We start from the raw sequence: 21,927 nt of genomic DNA, 5'->3' as shown, positions 1-21,927 counted from the left end.
CACACGCATGTGCACAGACATACACAGAAATGCTTTCAACTTTAAGATAGAATTCAGCCATATTATTCATATTAACATCTGATATTTCAATACCTCTCTAAGTTCCTTGTTATCTTTCACCTGTGTGTGGTGTGTGTGGTGTGTGTGTGTGTGTGGTGCCCGGGGATCAGCCTTATGCACCATACGCTAAGTGCTCAGCCACTGGACTACATACCCAATTCTTCAATTAAATAGTGGCCTTTCTTTTAAGGAAAAATTAAATGGTCAGCAAGAATTAGTACCTTGAAGAAATAACAGATTATAAAACTGCTACTTAAATGACAAATCTTTTGTTTCATTTTGAGACAGGATTCTGCCATGTAAAAGTGCAGACTGGCCTTGAACTTTATTCTGCCTCCTAAGTGCTGAGATTACAGGCATGTGTCACAGCATGCAGAACTTAGGTAGCAACTTTAAGTGAGAGTATTTAGACTTGTTCGGTTTGCTTCAAATAACAGCCAATGATCACAGAACACAGCAGAATTACCTGCGAAGCTTGTAAAGGAACAAACTCCCAGACCATACTGGTCCTTAACAAATCTCAAAGTAGCTAGAATGGAGGAGTAAAAAGCTTACTTCCTGGGGTTGGGGATTTAGCTCAGCGGTAGAGCACTTGCCTAGCAAGCGCAAGGCCCTGGGTTCGGTCCCCAGCTCCGAAAAAAAAGAAAAAAAAAAAAAAGCTTACTTCCTAAATATTGCAAATGTTAATACAATATCATTTGCAATTATATGCCCACACATTTCCTCAAGTTTACAGCTTGAATTCTATCTATGGCTTCCATAAACAAACAAACAAAAACAGTGAGGCAAAATTAATGAGCATGAGAGCCATCTAGCCAGGACAAAGGCCTGGTTAGAATCCTGGGTCCACAGTGTCAGATTAGAATGTAGAAAAGTTAAATAAGGCAACGTGCATACAGCACTTTGCAGAATGCCTGGCATTTAGTAGTTAGGGGTTGCTATCAATGATTTATCTCCCATCTTCTCAAATTGGCTTGCCCTTTGTAATTCCCTATTTTGTTGACTTCTTTTCCAGCACTTAGTTTATACATCTTTTCCATTCACCAAGTTGCTATATTATTTATTATTCATGTGTTTCTCTGACCTGTCTATCAAACTCCTACCACCATTCCTTATCCTCTTCTAATAAACTTTTGTTAAGCCTTTCTTATCTATCCCAACTTGAGAAACCTATTCATATAGTCATATCATTATTATCTATGAAAGAAAAATAAAACATTAGCAACTGACCTGTTACATCTTTTCTATTATCTTAAACTGCTAAACTTTTCCCTGGTGGCTGATTATTTACTTTGTTATATCCAGTTCCTAAAGCAGTACAGCACTCAAGGGGTATAGCACCATTACAGTGGTATAAACTACCTGATATTTCTATTTCCTACTCTCTGAATCTTGGCTCCTAATATACTATCAACATTCAAATTGTTAAAAACTTATGGAAGATAAATATTGCAATCAACTGAGTTGAAGCATGGTAAATTCTCAGCACTCAGAGAAGCAGAGGCAGGAAGATTTTGAGTTTGAGACCAGTCTGGGCTTCATAAGCAAGACCGGTCCCAAAAAAGCCTATATAAACAAAAAGCTTGTAAACTATGGAAATAGCAATTTAGAAAATCTAGGTTGTTTTACTTAAGGCAATGGGTCTTTTCAATTTTAACCACTTCTAAGCTTTTAAAAGTGAACTCAATTCAGAGGTCTCCTAGAATATGCTACATATAGATTATGCTAAAGACATGGAAACCATACAAACAAATTCAAAGAGCAGCTTCTACATTTTAAAACCAGAATATTCCACCAGTTAATTATCCTTCAATGCAGCTAAGAATACTAAATTTCATGAATACCAGTTTCAGAACAGTTGTTACACTGTGTACCTTCTCATTTTGCATATGGTTTTATGTAATACATTTTAAAAATGCTGATTTTAATGTTTTCCCTCATTCTTAAGATGAAGCCTGAGACTTCAGAAAGTTAAGCAGTGCAACATAATTCTCCAGTTAAAATATTTGCCTATTAATTGGCAAACTACTTGACTAAAAAGAGAGAAAACATAATGAAAACTGGCATTACCACCAGGTAAGAACTGCTTGGAGATGCAAGGAGAGCTCAATTAGCAACGCCTTAAGTGAACTACCTCACAAGCAAACTTGGCTTAAAACATTTTTAACTTTTTGGGGAACCTAAAAAGTTCTGGTTTTTTTTTTTTTTTTTTCACTTGTCCCTCTCACTTAACAGTGATACATAGCTGGGGCCCAAACAAACCTATCAGGGAAAGTAGCCAGTATGGACTAGCTACTATAGTTACCAGATTCCCTAAATTTTATGGACAGGATGAATAAGTTCTATTCAAAAATCTCTAAACCCATTTAAAACAAAGTGAGGAAGTTGTATGATATACAAAGAACGTGCACTTGCTTATTTGATTATTGTGCAGGGAGGATGCTCAGGCTACTAGGATAACTGGACAATGAAACTGGCAAGACAAAAGGCAGACTTTTCAACACTGCCCATTCATTTCCCTCAAGCTGCAGTTGCCTAAATTTTATAATCTCTTTGAGGGACAAGAAAACAAATATTAAGACTATTTGGATAAAATATTTATCATTTCCAATAATAATTAAAAAAAACTTAAATGTTTTTATAGCCGCAAGTCCTCTAGTACCATTAAATCACGACGAATGTCAAAAACTTGAGACACCAAGACTCAAGTCTGTAATTAAATGCTAACACTTTGGCTCCCACATTACAATATTTTTTTCAGATAACAAAATATACTCTAAAATAAAGCACAGAAGAATTACCAAGAACAAAGTTGCAGAATTTTATAAATACCTAAGTGAGGGGGGGGAGCTTAACACCCGCAGTGTCTAAAGACTTCCAAGAAGAGAAACATAACCAAAGCATTAAATGCCCTCTCCCTAGTAATTATATTTTTGACCTCTAAAAAACCCTCTTACCTGTTTACAAGTTTATACAGCTGTTAACCACTGGAACACCACCTTGTAGAGTATAACCGTGGCATCCTTGGTTGATAATCACCTGTTGCCTAGCAATCATCATCCCGCATGGAGACAAGACAGCACTAGGGCTCTTCCATCCGAGGTTAAAATTCAAAACAAGCCCAACAAGCCTGCATGTCAAGGTGGTCTTCGTCTGCAACTAAAGTTTAAAACTGGCAAACAACCATGGTGTCTGAAGCCAAAGGTGCAGAACTGCTGGCTTCCTCTTGAACTCCAGCGTTGTCACTGTGCACTGAAGTATCCTGCTGCAAACAGGGGAGTTTTTCTCCTGTACTGGGAACCGGCTTCCAAAGCTCAAGAGCCCCTGTACAGGATAATGCAGGAACTAAAGGCAAACAAAATCCTCCTTAAGGATGCCTCCATTTTTTCCTCACAATCTGTACTACCAACCGAAGTGATTGGGCCTGAGTGTGCGTTCGAACCTATGAAACCGTCACGGTGCATGCGCATCCAAGGCATGTGGAACCACAGGTCAAATAAGGCACAGATACCAAGTAACGGTTCTAATTACAAATGCTAGCTCTCAGGAACTCTTCATCCATTCAGAACTAAACCCATCACTGCATAACTCTGGTAAGAAGCCCCTGGAGACGGAGGAGCTCCTCAAATGTGTCAGGAAAGGCTTTATTAACATCATCATTAACATTTAAAAAGCAACCGGAGCATTTCTCCTTCTTTTGGCAATTTGGTGCAAATGTTAAAAGTGCAAGATAATGCAACTTCAAACTTTTCTTCAAATTAAAAAATGAAACTAAAGCCAAACGTGATGGGTGAACAAAATAAATCAAAACTTAAATTTCAGGAACTCCGGCTCTTCAACCAGCAAAGCCCCCGACTCGTGCACTGTGGTGAGAGGCTTAGAGTGCTTGCCCCGCTTCTTGCATGCCAGCAAACAGCACCCTCATCGTGTGTTGAGGACCGAGAAGCAAAGGATCCCCTTCACTGCAAACAAAGGGGGTCACTGTAACACTATGATCCTTCAGAATTGACACACCGTGATAGTCAAAATGAAATTGATGATCTCCCTGCTTCTTGCTCAAGACATACAAGATCTGAGCAGCAGCAAGTACCCCCTCCGCTGCAAACAAAGGGGTCAAGGTTTGCCGTCAATTCACTTCCAGGCAGAAAAACATTTTCCTCAAAAGAAACAATTTATTTAGAATAAAACAAAAGCAGCTCAACTGTGAGCCCATGTTTGAGTGACAGCTACTTTTAAGCTGTGTGAGCCATAAAAAGGGTTTTTCTTTACTTTTCCAGAAATCTTGTGTACACAGCACAAAGCAAAGAGGTCATTTTTCCACTTAAAACACCGGCATTGGCATCACAATAGCAGATACACAATGTTAAGCTGCCATTTTAGTAAAATGCACAAAATACTAAACAGATTAGCTTTCTTCCATCAGAGGCCCATGTAAACTCCACATAAGCCACTTCTCTTCAAAAAGGTCCATTAGAGCTTTGAATTCCGTATCTTCATCCGATGTTCACCAGTTTTGCTTGCGGGAGGGGGAAAAAAAGGTTATTCAGTACAAACGTTTACAGTATTAAAAATATATATATTTCCCCTATGCCATTATAGATGAACATAGTATTAACAAGACCTTCCTGGATAGTCCACTTTAACTTCAAAAAGCACCAATAATATCCACTGGCACAATCCTTGAAATAAATTTACTATGAGAATACACAAATAACAAATAAAACAATAGGGTGTGACTTTTTAAAAGACTTATCAAGGATTATAGGACTGAAGATATTGTTTATCCTCAAAAAAAAAAAAAAAAACTGACTAACACATGGCCAAATGTTCAGGAAAAAGCAAATTTATAATTAACCAATATCCTCTAAACACAACTAAAAAACTGGAATAGATAGAAAGATGGAGTTTAGACAACTTTTAACCCCTCTACGCTTATTTATATTATTCATATGGAGTGATAAAGACTGCTCCATTACTAGGTAGATAGGGGTTAAAGCTACAAAGCCATTTACAAACCACCTTTACCTATGTTACCAAAGACAGTATAGGTGTTTCTGTTAAGAAAACACACATACAATTTGCTAAACAGTCAGAAAATACTTCAGGACTCATACTTTTCAATTCTGTTTAAGTCACATAAGAACTTTTCATCAAGCTTAACAATTTACTGTAGTTACCTGAAATCATTTCCCACCATTAAGGATATCACTTTAACCAGAAAGCTAACAAAGCTAACTCTGGTTCCTGTTCTCATACCTTACTCCTATTTCAAAACCAGACTTTGTGAAAAAGACAGGTGGAAAAAGGTTCAGAAATTGTCTCCATTTTCTTTTTACTTAAGTCATTAAGGCCCTCTTCAATAGAAGATCTCATAATTCTGTTACGACAGAAGTTTTGATAAATGGTTCTTATATGGATACAAACTGCAGTTCAAGCTGTGCTTGCAAAATGAGCAATTTTATCAGCTAAAAAAAAGCTAACTTAATTTTTTAAAAAAAATTAAAGAAAAAGTCAGTGAACATCTGCCCATAACATAGTTTTTAAGTAAACTACGACTCTGACCCTGAAAAACACCTTTTACTGCTATGTATCAAATGATCTAAGTGAGTCAGTCACATAGTTTACCAAAAGCTTATAGAAGCCAGAGGATGTACATTTTAAGAGGTTAATTCTGAAAGGAAAACTACCTTCAGTTTGATGGTGTACAAGTACACATTAAAAATTTAGGACTCTGTATGAAAAATTCTTTACAGGAAAAATCTCTATTACAACCAGCAAACACTACTCCACAATTAAGTAGAACCATTTGCTAGAAGCTAAGTGATTGCTTAACTTTCCATAAACTTTGAAGCTGTGATCATAAGTTTTAATCTTATTTTTACCACTATATTTAACACATAAATAGCATACTTAAGAAATTTTCTATTCATTTTAATTGGGTTTCTGAAAAGATTAAAAGCAGTTACGCTAAAGTACTTAAAAAAAAAAAAAGGCTATTAAAATGAACATTCAGGGAGGCCAGAGGATGATGTTAGATCCCATGGGACTAGGTGCTGGGAACCAAACCAAGGTCCTCTGGGAGAGCAGCCAGCATGTGGTATGCAGACATACATGCAGGCAAAACGCTCATACGCATAAAATAAAATTTTAGCAATTTTAAAAGAATATCCAATATAGGATTCTGATGTGGCTAATAAAATTAGAAACACTTAGACTTTGCTGTCAATCAGACTCTGAAGGTTTTAAGTGGCTAATTGACAAATATTATGAACCTGCACAAGAGTAGGCAACACAAATAAGATGGCACTCTGTGGGTAAGCACCAAACTAATTTACATATTACATACATTTGGGAATGGCATCAAGCCACTCATGTTTCAAAAATACTGAAGCACTAATTGATCAGATCTAATAAAATGTAGCAGTGTCAGATAAGGGTTCAAATAAACATGGAGCAAACCATTACAACACATTTGATTAATAGTGAAATTAGATGTCACAGACCACTTCAAAAAAACAAAAAACAAAAAATAAATAAAAAACTAAAAAGCAATGACTAGTGAATTATTTAAACTGGAAAAATCTACCTAGCTAACTAAAAACTGTACTTAAACTCCATGTAACAAAGTGTTGCATTTTTGGAGGCAAAAGACACCTAAAGTCTTAGTTGGAGGATTTCAGTATTTTTCTTACAGCACACCTTTGTGCTCAGAAGGTCTAGTACATTCTTTTTCTCAAAAAAACAAAACAAAAACCTCCAAATTAAAATAAAAATCATAAATATATAGTAAAAAATGAAAAGTACGATGTAGTGATGAGGTTTGCATTCTGACATGCTTTATATATAGCCATAATGAAAAACTAAAATTATGTGACCTTTTTCTGGGTTATTACTGATACCATTTCAAGACTACAAGCTTTGAAACAAAAAGAAAACAGTTGGGTCTGCAAGGCTTTGAGTAAGTCATGTTCACAGAATAGAAAAATGACCATGATCCAAAAACTCAAGTTCCTAATCATAATTAAATACTGGGCCCTAGTTGAAGTCCTCAGTACTTAAATCGAGGAAGAAAATCACATTTAATAATGGCCTTAGAAATCACAAGTGGTAGCAGAAGGGCACATAAAACAAACAAAAAAAGTATTATAAAGTAACAGAAGCCCTTATTAAAAACCAGATGTCAAATCCTCAGCTCTCAATTTTGTGGGGAGAGCGCTTGATGGGGGGTGGGGAATCTGTGCAAGGTAAGTTAATTACAAGTACAAGAAAAATCAAAATTAAAAAAAAAATAGTAATAATAAAAAAAAAAGTTTTTCTAACACTGACATTTCAAATTTCTCCAGTCAGGCAACAGTTAGTCAAACATTAAATTTCAAAAATATTCAAAACAGTGTCACCAATATAATGCCACTACTCTTGTTTAAGCAACAACAACAACAAAAAAACCTGAAGGAATTTTCTTCAAACAGTTTGAAGGCATTTCACAATAATCTTTTAAAAATTCTGTAATTTGGATGTTTGACTAGGGGAAATAAAAGGATTACTTATAAACCTGCAGACAACTCTTACTGAAACCAGAAATTTCTTAAGTGGATACAAAAAAACTTCATTTTTGGTTTTGAAGTATGCACAATAGAACTGTATTAACTACACTTCTCAGTCAATTAGAACACTATCCTGCACCTAACTTACCAACAAATTTTCATTTTAAAAGCATTTACTCATTTTTTGCATACCAGTTTAAGATGTAAATGGTTCATAACACAAGTCAACTTTTACCAATTACTGCTACAAACATGGGATACAAAACTCAAAAACTAATGATATATTAAAGCAAACTTTCTGGGAATAAACTGTGTATTTAAAGAAATACGCAAACACCTGATTAAAATAATTGGACTTTGCCAATACCTGATCAAATTTTAGTCACACAATGCTTCTAGTATAAATTATCTATGCACCAATCAAATCATTTTCAGTACACTGTAAATATTTTCAGAAGGTTCCTTTCTCCAAATTATGATTTTAAAAATTGTGGGTTTATCATTTTGAGGATTTTTTTTTTAAAAACTCAAGATTGAAAAAGAAAAAATAAAAAACCTGAAGAAAAAGAAAAATTATCAGGTAAGAACTCCTAATTAAAGCAAATCTATCTTCCTGCTACCTTCAGGGCATCCCTTTCACTTAATAACTAAACTGCCCCATTATCTATTTTAAGGAGGTTTACAAAAATATATATATAAAAAAAACCAACTAAACTAAATGAAAGAAATTTTCATCTGATGCTGTATCCCATTACACATCACAAAACAAGGAACCATGTCAAAGTAGTAAATACAAGTTACACATGGACTTTAGGACGCACCACGGACAATGATCATGACCAGGTAATCTTCTTCAGATTTGGCCAGTGCCTTGGCAGGGGAATCCAGGAACTGCTGAGAGAACTCACAAGGTGGGAAGGCATGAAGAACCCCGGTGTTTTCCTTGTCTTTATTGCCTCCCACAGGGAGGCTGATCACCCCAGCTGCCTGCTTTTGCTTTAAATAGGACACAAGGTTCCTAAGTGGCCTCTGAGTAGAGGCGGCAGTGTCTGATGTGGCTGAGGAAGAGGAGGATCGGCTGTCAGAACTTCCAGGTACAGCTAGGAGAATGGCATAACCATTAGGCCCTGCCACTTTGATGCGTCGAGTTACTTCATCCAACTTGGGCTGGTCCAAACGGAGCCGCTGAGTGATCTTGAGCTGGGCTACTTTGCCTCCAGTGGAACCCTCCACAAGTAGACTGCTAGCAACTTGGAGGTCACCCTGCAATAGATGCATGTTGGAAGGGAAGTTGCTGTTCTTCAGTAGAAGCATGCCCTGCCAAGCCAAACAGAGTTTGGGAGAGGATGCTGCCACAGGAGCTGTCCCTCCATCCTGTTTCTGGGAAGGTGGCTTCTGCTTTGATGAAGAAGTGCTGGCACTGGGTGTATTGCCATCAGATCGGTCTTCCTTTTTCAGAGGGGTTTTTCCCTCTGTGGGAGCAGCTGTCCGGTGCTTCCTATCCCGTTCAGCTGATGCAGAGTTTTTACGGTCTCGTTTGTCACTCTGGCTCTTCTCCAAACTGCCCCGTCTATCTCTGACTGGGGAAGGCCTTTCCAAGAGTAGAAGACGAGATGATCGATCATTGTCACTGTTGTAACGATCTCTGTTACTGCTCAGTTCTGGACTTCGGTCAGGAGAAGGAGTGCAGTGACGCTGTTTTCGAGGCCGGTCACTCTCAGGTGATCTATCAAGATGCCGTCCTCCACTTTCCTCAGGCAGCCTTCGCTTCCTTGGCTGGTCCCTGCTGCTAGGCAAATCCCGGTCACCTCTGTCCCTGTCCAATGACCAGCCATCCCTCCTTCGATCCAAGCTATCCAGTGGCTCATAAGCAGTGACAGCACTAGTTGCAGCCCGAGCACTGCGTTCCCGAACCGGTGGCGGGGGTGGCACCCAATCAGAATCGGGATAAAGGTCCCTATCACGATCTCTGTATAGTAAGGGTGGTGTCCGGTCCCGAGCACTCCTCAAAGGGTCAGGTGCTCGATGTCCAAAAGTATCTGTCACTAGTTCATAATGGGTCAAGGGCAGAGGCTGAAGATACTGCTGCTGGTAACGATGTTCTGTGTCTGCAAAGTCTACCCTAAGGCGACGATCTGGGCCACCAAGTGGGAATCCACGCATATGGGTCCAGGCAGCATGAGCCGCATCCAAGCTTTCATACTGTATATATGCCCAACTGTCACCTTTTCGGTAGTCTATGGTTCGAATGGTGCCAAATCGATCAAATTCTCGTGCCAGGGCAGCAAGAGGCACCCAAGGTCCCAGACCACCCACCCAAAGTCGGGTAGTGGGTGTGGCTTTCCCATAACCAATCTTGATTGGATTCCGAATTATAATTTTGCCAGACATTGCTAGTTTGGCCCTGTGAGACATGTCTAGGTTCTCAAATTTGAGAAAGCCGTAAGTACTGGTCTGGCCACGAGAAGGCCTCTTAATGTCCACTTCTGTGATGACTCCAAAACGATCAAAAGCCCTTCTGAGATCATTTTCTGTCACAGTGATATCTAAGTTGCCCAAGAAAAGTGTCCGGTTGGCACGCTGATCATCCTCAGGTGATATCTCATCCACTTCTCGGAATGGAGCAGCACCTGCTCCAGCTCCCACCCTCGGCTCAAGACTATATGCTGGCCGCACTCTGTCATAGAACGGATAGTCTCGTTCTCTTTCCAGCTCTCGGGGCAATGGTGGCGGGGGTGGAGGAGGCAGGCGGCCAAGAGCCAACTGCTGCAACCGGTAGTCTCTGTATCCCAAAGCAGCACCGCCAGGAGAAAGCGATCTCTGACCTCCACCTCCTCCAGGGGCGTGCCTGTGGCTACCTACAGAGCTTCCGACCACGCTGGACGACGGGGCGTAAGTATCTTTGTCTAACGGGGAGCGGCTGCGGCGCCGGCTCACATACACGGCTTCTATCTTCAGAGGCCGGTCATAGAGCACCAGGCGGCCTCTGGCATGCTTGGCCGCCCTCGCGTCCTCTGGCCTCCGGAAGTTCACAAAGGCTACCCGCTCATCCCCGCTGCCAGAACCTGAGAGATGACTGATTTTGACACTTACATCACCGAAGCGTTTGAACTCGTGAAACAGTCCGTCCTCCACCGCTTCGTCACTCAGCTGGGACCCCAATTCGCTTATCTTCAGGGTCTTGTACTCCACGCCGTCCCCGCCGCCAGGCGCTGAGGAGGCGGCCCCAGAGGAACGTGACTCCCCGCCTCCACCCCGGGAGCTGCTGCGCGACTCGCCCCCGCCTGAGGAATTTTTGGTGCTTGGGGAGCTGTAACTATGCAAGCGGCTACTGGAGCTGCCCCCACCGGTATCATACTCGCGGCTGCCGCCTCGGCTGCTGGACTTGTCCAGATGAAGGCTCCGCCGCGACCCGCCGCTGTCCGTCTTCCCGCTGCTGCTCCCATTGCTGCCGCCAGAGCCCCCTAACTTCTTGCTCCGTTCCCCACGAGAACTGGAGTCCTCACCGCCACGGGAGCGTTTGGGCTTGACTGGCGAGCGCTCCTTTCCTTTCATTGTTGAGGGTCGCCGGAGGTCGTCTCTGCGGAGCTGACTAACCCGCCACCCCGCGCTCGTTTCACACAGCGGACTCGCACGCCGCCATCTTGGACTCCGCCGCGGCAAAGGCTCCCGCCCCGCAGACCTCATTGGTCAATTAATTCACTCTTCAGCTTTCTCATTGGAAAAACTATTTGTCCGTCTTTACATCTCCCCGCGCTCCGGGAAGGCGCCCGCCCCGACGCTGTTATTGGGTTCCCAACGCCCTAATCGCAGTACCTCATTGGTTATATTCGTTGTCTATCTTAACGGTTCCTCGCGCCAGGCTGTAGCTCCGCCCCTCGCACTTCATGGTCACCTGACCCAAAGCCTAGAAGCGTTGATTGGACAAAAAGTCTGCCCTGTAACGGTACTTCTAGCACGGCGAAAGCAGCGATCCCACCTTCTCTTCCCTTTCATTGGTTTATGGCCACGTCCTTTAAATCACTACTTGGGAAGTCTGGACATCAGTTCAGGCGTTTTTCCCTGAGAACTTGGCTCTCTCGGATCTCGCGAGAGACAAAGAGCTCGCTCGCTCACTCGCTCGCTCTCTTTCAACCCCAGTCTTCCAACTTCTCGGGCGGCTGAATAAAGTTTAAATCTGATTGGATGTTGACGAGGAAAATGATTGGATAAAAGCGCTGTCCATCACTCACTTAAAGGAGTAGGCCCATAAACTGAGGAGTCTGAAGGTGAAAGACTCTACCACGCGCTTGCTGTGCGACGTCACTTAGCTGTCGCGAGATGGTGACAGTGAGTCAGGCCCGCCTCCCCGCGCTTTCGGCGTTCTCTTAAACATTTGTTAGGTCCTACGGCGTACTTGCCTGTGCTTCGGTCCTTCGAGTCTGGAACTTGCGGGCTCCGCACTGTCCTGTCTGGGCGGGACAATGGGCTCGGTGGTCCTTCCGGCTGCTGGCCCTCGATCCGCTTAGGCAGCTGTCCCGGGAAGTCCAGCCGACACCATCTTAGTTAGCAGCCTGAAAAAGCCCCACCCCCGTGCGCGAGAAAGCGCCTGCCCGGGTCTGTGCGGCTGGCTGGGGCGGTGAGTTCAGGGTTCACTGAGCCTCGGGTCACGCTGACGCCCTGGGCGGTACCGAGTCACAGCCCGCCCGCGGACATAGGAAACAGAGCGCAGCCCTGGCCGCCTTAGGCCGGGCAGTGACCTACACTCCGGGCTTCCGGGCCTACTGACTGGTCTGACCTGCAGGACCACTTGCAGGCCTTTTTTGCTTCCTGATTTATGTTGTGAAAATGTGTAAGATTTGCATTCATAAAAGATTTGTGAAAGGTAGCTGTGCTTAGCTTTAATATGTAACGCTTCTCACTGTGCGAGCACTACATTTATCTCGTTTCTTGGATCTCAGCACTCCCGATTAATCCATATTAGGATCCAGTAACATGGCCACCTTGTCCCCTCCTAGATCCCCCTCCTTTGACTCCTTTAACCCTGATTCAAATCTAAACGTCTCCCCGCCACCAACTTCAGTGACCCCATGCATCTGTAAGGAGTCTCGTAAGCTTGTGTAATACTGGTGACCATAAGATTAGATGGGTAGGGGTTGGGATTTAGCTCAGTGGTAGAGCGCTTGCCTAGCAAGCGCAAAGGCCCTGGGTTCGGTCCCCAGCTCCGAAAAAAAAAAAAAAAGAAAAAAAAAAAAAAAATAGTCTATACCACTGGTGCTTACCTCCTGGTGAGGGGAAATAGGCTTTTTTTTTTTCTTGACTAGGGGACCGAACCCAGGGGCCTTGCGCTTGCTAGGCAAGCACTCTACCACTGAGCTAAATCCCCAACCCGAAAATAGGCTTTTTGCAGTCTCCCAAATATGTACCTTGAAGACATTAGAAAGATTCTGGTATTCCCATCTTTTAAGACTGAGTTGAGAATGTGTTTTAAAACAGGACATTTTACAAGGTGATAAGAATGCCCCCCCCAAAAAAAACCCTTAATTCTAAATTTAAAAGCTATTTGAAGACTAGATACAGCAACCTGATTAGCCCTATTTCAGCCGATTTGTTTTGTTAGTATATAATCTTGAAATTGGTGAATACTTGGTCCAAAATCTCTTGATCACATCAAAAAGATTTGAAAGAAGCCTGATAGGTAAATTATAAACCCCAAAATACTATAAAGCATAGACATACTTGTATTAAAAGTTGCTGTTGGGGCTGGGGATTTAGCTCAGTGGTAGAGCGCTTACCTAGGAAGCACAAGGCCCTGGGTTCGGTCCCCAGCTCCGAAAAAAAGAACCAAAAAAAATAAATAAATAAATAAATAAAAGTTGCTGTTGTGTGGCTTTTGGAACACCTATATCCCAGCTACTCTTGAGGGTAAGGATCACAAATTCTTCATTAGCCTGAGTAACTTGATAAGTTGGTGAGATTCTGTCTTAAAACCAACCCCACACAAAAGAAGTCTGGAGACACAGTTCAGGAACCTTGGGCACCTAAGTGAAGCTCTAGGTTCAATTCTTAGTAGTGGAAAAAATATTCTTTTTTTTTAAAGTACAGAATAGAGTTTATGGGGTTGGGGATTTAGCTCAGTGGTAGAGCGCTTGCCTAGGAAGCGCAAGGCCCTGGGTTCGGTCCCCAGCTCCGGAAAAAAAAAAACAAAAAAACAGAATAGAGTTTATTCAGGGCATGGGGGGAGTTAAGAGGATAGGAGAGAGAGAGAGAGAGAGAGAGAGAGAGTTGAGGCTGGCCATGAGCATGTGGAGAGCAGGGTGGGGGAGGGAATGGGGAGGAGAGACTGGGGGCAGGAAGGCAAGAGCAAGAGAGGAGCAAGAGAGAACCGGAAAACAAAATATTCTTTTAAAGATTTTAGCAGGTCTGGTGATGTACCCCTTTAATCCTACCACGTGAAAGGCAGAAGCAGACAGATCTCGCTGAATTCAAGGCCAGATTTGCTCTTTGCTGCCAGATCCCCGCCATCATGTACGCTCCGGCAAGGGCCTGTCCCAGTCAGCTCTGCCCCTACATCCATAAGCCCTGCATCCTGAAGTGGTTGAAGTTGATGTCTGATGACATGAAGGAACAAATTTACAAGTTGGCCAAGAAAGGCCTAACTCCCTCCCAGATAAGTGTGATCCTGAGGGACTCACATGGTGTGGCACAGGTCCGTTTTGTGACCGGAAATAAAATCTTGAGAATCCTTAAGTCCAAAGGCCATGCCCCTGATCTTCCTGAGGATCTCTACCATTTGATTAAGAAAGCAGTTGCTGTCCGAATGCACCTTGAGAGGAACAGAAAGGATAAGGATGCTAAATTCCACCTGATCCCGATAGAGAGCAGAATTCACCGGTTGTCTCCATACTATAAGACTAAGTGGATGCTCCCACCCAATAGGAAATAGGAGTCATCACAGCCTCTGCTCTAGTGGCATAAATGCTGTTGTGTACATAAGCACTTTGAGTAAAAAAAAAAAAAAAAAAAAGACCAGCCTTATCTATATAGTGAATACTAGGCCTGCCAGGACTATGTAATGAGACCCTGTCTTTAAATATTTATGTGAGTATCTGCATGTATGTTAGTGTTCTAATCCCCAGAGAAGCCAGAGAGGGTGATAGAGCCCCAGAGAAGCTGGAATTACAGGGTTGTGAGTCACCAACATAGGCCTCTGGGAAAACAAACTGTGTCCTCTGTGAGAGCAGCAAGTACTTTAACCCCTGAGCCACCTCTCCAGGCCTGCAAAAATAATATTTAAAAGACCGTTAGCATAAATGCCATCAGTCAGAGAAATATGTGTATAATAAACTACAATTGTGGTTTTAAAAATTGTGTATTGCATATACATGCTTACATTTTATTGAAATTATTACAGAAATTGCTCTTAGGCGCAGGGCGGAGGCTCTGGAACTAGCAAGAGACTTTTTGATACTGTAAATAAAAATTTCCTTGTAGGATTTAGTTTAAAAATATACAATAGTAGAATATTTTCTGAAGACCACCCCATGTTCTGAACGCAGAGACTCGACAATCATAAGATCATGTCAATCTTTTTTCTTTAAGTCTATCATCTTATTCCCATCCTCGCCTGCTCTATTATTCTATTCCAGGCATGTCCAATGCATTTTGCCTCAGATGTGGAATCCACCATTCCTTCAAAAATGGTTCTCTTTAGTGGAAAACAATACTGAAAAATAAAACTTGGGATATTGGGAGATAAAATAGTTGTACGTATAATCTCTAAAATAGCATAAAGAACTTTTCATGGGTGTGTTCATCTATTTTAAGATTATATGAATACTACAGAAAAGGACATTGGATTAAACTTTAACCTGATTACTCAATGTAATAGTCAATCCAGAAAAACTATGAGTGACTGTTTTCAGCCTAAATCGATTAACATAGTGACTCACTGATGCAAAGGCAAGATAAGGACCAGTCAGTGTAGTTCCTGGACCTAATGGCAGGAGTCTGAGGGAAGCAACTGAGAACTAGAAACTGGAACTGAGAAAGATTGAAAGAGATGAAAAGGGACAAACAGCTCAGTGGCTTCCTTTGGAAGCATCAGGGAGCTTGGTAAAAGCTAGGAAGGCTTCCAAGGGAACTGGAGTCCTTCCTGGAGCCAAGAGGACTGGTAAAGTTAATGCTAACAGCAAAGGCCATCACCTTTTGGCAGTAAGAGTCAAAATATAGCCTGTTACATGTTTGCCCATGACAGAACAGAATGATGACCTAAGCATTAAAAGTGTAATCTTTTTATTCTGCTTGTACTTGACTTTAAGCAAATGTTCATTGAAATAGAAAGCAAATATTGAGAAGACTTGCTGTGATTAAGTGATTTATTTTGTTTTCATTTCCTTGGGTTCTTTGAAGCACTAAGCTGTGTAAGTGAGGTTTAGCTTTACACGTGTACCTTGAGGAGGGCTGAGAAAGGATAAACCTGACCCGTGGTATAAAGGGCAAAGACTTGAAACTCTTCTTTGGGTGTTGTCAATAAAGTTGTTAAGATGCAATCCAAGCTTTCCTCTTGTCTCCAAGTGATCAGTGGCCAGATTCAGGAGGGCAACTGCCCTCAGTGATCATGGTGTTATGACTAGAGTTAAGCTAGCTACAAATTCCCCTAGCACCATAGCAGTGTATTGTCAATCTGTTCTTTTAGTGCTCTGCCAAAATCCAAGAAATAGTGGTGAGGAGAAGCTTTTGTAGCCCACTTTGCTTTAGTATTGGCCCACTGGAGTTATACTACTGGAATCCTTGAGGGAAAGTTACTAGCTTTCTCTGTAAAGTGTTTTCACCATCTCCTTTAAAAATTCTCTTAAATATGAAAGAAAAAAATCAAAAGTATATGCACAACTTTAAAAATATCAGTATAATTTCAATGTTCTTTCCATCTTCATTCTTCCTGGGTTTTATTGTGTTATATCTACACAATTATGCTTGCAATATGAATTTATTGAGAGCTGTTTAATTTCCTGGTATATGCAAACAGGCCTAAAGCTTGAAACTTAACATTTTTCTCTTCCATAATAGTAGATTAAAATTTTCTGTCTCATATCCCGATATAAAATGAGTGATCTCTTGACAGCAAGGTTTGTCTTATCTGATACCAAGAAGAGTACATAATTCTATCTATGAGCAATCAATCATGTTGGGATCTAGTTTGCATTATAAAGTGATGAACTTGTGGTTTGTGGAAAGTTTTAAAATCAGAATTTTATATGGCAGACTGGGCCAGAGGATTGAGGCTAGCCTAGGTTATATTGTGAGTTCCAGCTCAGGTTGGGTTACAGAGAAAGACCTTGTGTCAAAATATATATGTTACTGATAGCAAAAAGCTTACCCATTTAAAGTCAGTGAGTCTTAGTATACTTACAAAGTCTTGCACATATATATATATATGTGTGTGTGTGTGTGTGTATATAAATGTATATACATATACATATATATATATATATCCTTTATTTATATACCTTATAAGGTACTGATGAAGAGCATGAACCAGTCAGTTTGGATCAATGTCAGCTATGCTGACATGTGGGCCTTGGATGGACTATCAGTCCCTCTGGGCTTTAGTTTTATTATCTATCAAATAGGGATTACCAAAGAATGGAATCTTCTCACAGAGGTTAAATGGGTTAGAACATATACAGAGCCTAGAAACTGTATTTGCCACATGGTAAGTACTATATGAATGTGTTCTGTGACACTGGGGAGACAAGAACAAATGTCTACTTACCTTGGATAGGGAACCAATTCCAAAGCAAAGTACAGATCTCACCCAAATCCAGTTTGGTGAGCCAATGAGTTTGATTGGCATTTCTTACAAAAATACCAGTGAAGAGTTAACTAAAGGAAAAGAAATGACTTAAAGATAACTGTGTCACCAAAAAACCAACCCAGCACACCACACAAGTTGCAAAGTATTCTTTCCAGGTAGCTAGCTAGGTTGGCTTGAGTTTCTAGGCAGCTCAGCTGGTATCTTCTTCCAGACATCTTGTTTTGTTTTCTATTATGAGCAGTGAAACTATGAAGATAATTTTATTCTCTAGAGTGGACTGGGTAGATGAAGGATGGAGAATACATGGTGGAATTACTGGATTAAAAAGCGTGTTGAATCAGGTGTGATGGCACATAATTGTAATCCCAGCACTCACTGAGAAGAATCAAGCAGCTTATATGAGTTCAAGTCCAGCCTGGTCTACATAGTAAGTTATAGGCTATTCTGGGCTACGTAATAAAACCTTGGGGTCTGAGGCAATCGACTTTTTCCTCTCTCAGTAATGCAGATATAGGCCAGATTAGACCAGATTAAAAGTAGATAAAGGCAGGTTTATTGGAAAACAGCTCTCCAATGGGTTCACCACTCTCACTTGTGAAGGTCAGTGAAGTCACAAGCCCAGGCTAAATTGAGGTTTTATAGCACTAAGCAAGGATTGTGGTCACACATGGTCAAAAACTGAGCCCCTGGATGGGCTGCAGGAAATGTTCAGATGAGGAGTGATGAAATTTAGCCTGATGTTTCCTCCATGTGGGTGGGGTTGGGGAGAAAGAGGGCAGGTAGGGTTTTCCAGCTTGAGCAGGGAATGAGCAGGTGTTCCAGCCTAAACGGTGGAATGGACTGTGTGGCGATTAGGAAGAGGAGATAGAGTCAGACAGAAATATTGAATGTTAAGTTTCACAACAAAACGTCGAGTTGAATTTTTAAATTTATTTTATTTCTATGTTCTTTGGTGATTTGACTGCATGTATGTCTGTGTGAGGGTGTCAGATTCCCTGGAACAGGAGTTGTAGACAGTTGTGAGTTGCCATGTAGGTACTGGGAATTGAACCCAGGACCTTTGGAAGAGCAGCCAGTACTCTTTCTTTTTTTTTTTAAATTTACATTTCAAATGTTATCCCCTTTTCCGTTTTCCCATCCATAAGCCCCCTATCCAACCACCACCCCCTTCTTCTATGAGGGTGTTCACCTGCCCAACCACCCCCTCTTCCTGCTTCCTTACCCTGACATTCTCCTACACTGGGGCAGGGGAAGGGTCCAGGCTTGACAGGACCAAGGGCTTCTCCTCCTATTAGTGCCCAACAAGGCCATCCTCTGCTACATATGCAGCTGGAGCCATGGGTCTGTCCAAGTGTACTCTTTGGATGTGAGATCTGGTTGGTTAACATTGTTGTTCTTATGGGGTTGCAAGCCCCTTCAGCTCCTTCAATCCTTTCTCTAATTCCTCCAACAGGGGTCCCGTTCTCAGTTCAGTGTTTTGCTGCTATCATTTGCCTCTGTATTTGTCAAGCTCTGACTGTGCTTCTCAGGAGACAGCTATATCAGGCTCCTGTCAGCATGCCCTTGTTGACTTCATCAATATTGTCTAGGTTTGGTGGATATGTGTGTGTGTGTGTGTGTGTGTGTGTGTGTGTGTGTGTGTGTCTGTGTGTGTGTGTGTATACACATACATAGGCTGGATTTCCAAGTGAGGCAGACTCTGAATGGCCAAACTTTGTCTCCATATTCCCTCCTATGAATATTTTTGTTCCCCCATCTAAGAAGGACTGAAGCATCCACATTTTTGTCATCCTTCTTGAGCTTCCTGTGGTCTATGGATTGTATCTTGGGTAATTAGAACTTTTGGGCTAATATCCACTTAACAGTGAGTGCATACCATGTGTGCCTTTTTGTGATTGGGTTACCTTACTCAGGATGATATTTTCTAGTTCCATCCATTTGCCTATGAATTTCATGAAGTCATTGTTTTTGATAGCTTTGTAATAGTCAATTGTGTAGATGTACCATATTTTCTGTATCCAGTCCTCTGTTGAAGGGCATCTGGGCTCTTTCCAGCTTCTGGATATTATAAATAAGGCTGTTATGAACATAGTGGAGCATGTGTCTTTTTTATATGTTGGGGCATCATTTGGGTATATGCCCAGGAGTGGTATAGCTGGGTCCTCAAGTAGTACTATATCCAATGTTCTGAGGAAACACCAGATTGATTTTCAGAGTGGTTGTACCAACTTGCAATCCCAACGATGGAAGAGTGTTCTCTTTCTCTACGTCCTCACCAGCATCTTTTGTTACCTGAGTTTTCGATTTTAGCCATTCTGACTGGTGTGAGGTGAAAACTTGGGGTTATTTTGGTTTGCATTTCCCTGATGACTAAGGATGTTGAACATTTCTTTAGGTACTTCTCAGCCGTTTGATATTCCTCAGCTGAGAATTCTTTGTTTAGCTCTGTACCCCATTTTTTCATAGGGTTATTTGACTCTCTGGAGTCTAACTTCTTGAGTTCTTTTTATATATTGGATATTAGCCTTCTATCAGAGGTAGATTGGTAAAGATCTGTTGGTTGCTGTTTTGTCCTAATGACAATGTCCTTTGCCTTACAGAAGCTTTGCAATTTTATGAGGTCCCATTTGTTGATTCTTGATCTTATAGCATAAGTCATTGGTGTTCTGTTCAGGAAAATTTCCCCAGTGCCCATGTGTTCAAGGCTCATCCCCATTTTTGCTTCTATTAGTTTGAGTGTATCTGGTTTGTTGTGGATGTCCTTGATCCACTTGGACTTAAGCTTTGTACAGGGTAATAAGAATGGATCAATCTGCATTCTTCTACATGCTGACCTCCAGTTGAACCAGCACCATTTGTAGAAAATGCTATTTTTTTCCATTGGACGGTTTTAGCTCCTTTGTCAAAGATCAAGTGACCATAGGTGTGTGGGTTCATTTCTGGGTCTTCAATTCTATTCCACTGACCTATCTGCCTGTCGCCCATGAGCATGAGACATCTTTCCATCTTCTAAGATCTTCTTCATTTTCTTTCTTTTGTCATACAGATCTTTCACTTGCTTGTTTAGAGTCACACTGAGATATTTTATGTTATTTGGGACTATTGTGAAGGGTATCATTTCCCTAATTTCTTTCCCAGTCTGTTTATCCTTTGAGTAGAGTAAGGCTACTGATTTATTTGAGTTAATTTTATACCCAACCACTTTGCTGAAGTTTTTTTTTGTTTTTAGTTTTTTAGTTTTCATATTTTTATTGGAGGGCAACAGGGAAGGGACCGATTCCATCAACAGAAGTATTCACAGGTTCTTGAGCCATTCCAAGCTTGGACCCAGAGGTTCCTGTGGGTGGCTGGGCACATCAGGCATGTTCCCATTATCTCTCACAGGCACTGGGTAGTTGTAGGGTGTGGCCTTGTTGATCATGCTAGCATACTTGGTGTAGGGGCTAATCATGGGCATAATTACAGCGAGGCCCCAGACAGTGAAGGACACCACCGGCTCCTTCGCCCAGGCATTCTTAAGGAAGGCGGAGATTCTAGCAGCCATCTTGGTCTTGGACAAGAGCTTGCTGACGTTGTTTATCAGGCTAAGTAGGTCTCTGGTGGAACTTTTAGGGTCACTTAAGTATACTATCATATCATCTGCAAATAGTGATATTTTGACTTCTTCCTTTCCAATTGTTATCCCTTTGACCTCCTTTCATTGTCTGATTGCTCTGGCTAGGACTTTTCATATTCTTGATTCTAATTCTTTGTAGGGTACAAGTGTAGCAAATATGTTTTTTATGCTTTATCTTTTCATTTTGTTTAACCTTGCTTGCATTTATTTATTTATTTATTTATTTATTGATTGATTGATTGTTTGGTTTTTGGTTTTAGTTTTGAGACAAGTTCTTTGTGTAGCTCTGGCTGTCCTAGAACTCCCTCTGTAAACCAGACTGACTTCTAACTGCTGCCTCTACTTCTTGAATGTTGAGATTACAGGTTATTAAATTTATACTTAATAAATTAATTCATGGTCAAGTTTATTAACCTTTTATAATTACCACAGTTTAAATCTTATTTTAAAAATTCTCATCACTTTCTGGTACTGTCACTGGTATTTGCTTCTTATAAATTTTATAATCAGTTCATGAAGGCTTGTGAACAGCTGTCTGTAATTGCAGTTTCGTTAACTCTATGAATTCATTTAGAAAAATACAATACGTTTTTAAAGGCTTCTTCATTTCAGCACATAGATCTAGCTACCTTTTCATTAGGTTTATTTCATTTCCTTCATCAACTTTTTTATGTTAAGATTATTCTTTTTTTTTTTCTATTTTTTTTCTATTTTTTTTTTTCCGGAGCTGGGGACCGAACCCAGGGCCTTGCGCTTGCTTGGCAAGCGCTCTACCACTGAGCCAAATCCCCAACCCAAGATTATTCTTAAAAGTGTCTTTTTCATCCTTGTTGTTAGTATTGAGATTAAAGCTCATTGACATTCTAGAAAAGGAATACAAAGCTATGAACAGCTTAAGCTTCAGCTGAGAG

General features: G+C 41.2%; 3 protein-coding genes across 3 annotated transcripts; 1 reads left to right on the top strand and 2 right to left on the bottom strand.

Annotated features, from left to right (window-relative positions):
* Nucleotides 1-4,208: 4,208 nt before the first annotated feature.
* Nucleotides 4,209-12,186, bottom strand: Rbm15 (RNA binding motif protein 15). Its single transcript, XM_032897521.1, has 2 exons — nt 8,426-12,186; nt 4,209-4,576 (listed from the first exon to the last, which is right to left on the bottom strand). Exons 1-2 carry the CDS (start codon nt 11,289-11,291, stop codon nt 4,554-4,556), a joined length of 2,889 nt encoding a protein of 962 aa, XP_032753412.1. The 5' UTR covers nt 11,292-12,186; the 3' UTR covers nt 4,209-4,553.
* Nucleotides 12,187-13,934: 1,748 nt separating this feature from the next.
* LOC116896390 (40S ribosomal protein S13-like) lies at nt 13,935-14,595 on the top strand. The gene has a single exon (XM_032897520.1). It carries the CDS (start codon nt 14,110-14,112, stop codon nt 14,527-14,529), a length of 420 nt encoding a protein of 139 aa, XP_032753411.1. The 5' UTR covers nt 13,935-14,109; the 3' UTR covers nt 14,530-14,595.
* Nucleotides 14,596-20,636: 6,041 nt separating this feature from the next.
* LOC116895366 (NADH dehydrogenase [ubiquinone] 1 alpha subcomplex subunit 3-like) lies at nt 20,637-20,944 on the bottom strand. The gene has a single exon (XM_032896663.1). It carries the CDS (start codon nt 20,942-20,944, stop codon nt 20,696-20,698), a length of 249 nt encoding a protein of 82 aa, XP_032752554.1. The 3' UTR covers nt 20,637-20,695.
* Nucleotides 20,945-21,927: the final 983 nt, after the last annotated feature.

Source organism: Rattus rattus, chromosome 3 (genome assembly GCF_011064425.1).
Source record: "Rattus rattus isolate New Zealand chromosome 3, Rrattus_CSIRO_v1, whole genome shotgun sequence".
NCBI lineage: Eukaryota > Metazoa > Chordata > Mammalia > Rodentia > Muridae > Rattus > Rattus rattus.
The sequence above is the reverse complement of the archived record's forward strand: the minus strand, read 5'-3'. Positions and strand labels throughout refer to the sequence as shown.

What these genes read in the sequence shown, in the direction of transcription:
- Rbm15 (XM_032897521.1), bottom strand. Translation starts at nt 11,291, where the DNA reads ATGAGGTCTGCGGGGCGGGAGCCTTTGCCGCGGCGGAGTCCAAGATGG. An exon ending in GGTCATGATCATTGTCCGTG is followed by an intron (nt 4,577 to 8,425) that starts GTGCGTCCTAAA and finishes CCCTCCCGCAAG; the next exon opens with CAAAACTGGTGAACATCGGA.
- LOC116896390 (XM_032897520.1), top strand. Translation starts at nt 14,110, where the DNA reads ATGTACGCTCCGGCAAGGGCCTGTCCCAGTCAGCTCTGCCCCTACATC.
- LOC116895366 (XM_032896663.1), bottom strand. Translation starts at nt 20,944, where the DNA reads ATGGCTGCTAGAATCTCCGCCTTCCTTAAGAATGCCTGGGCGAAGGAG.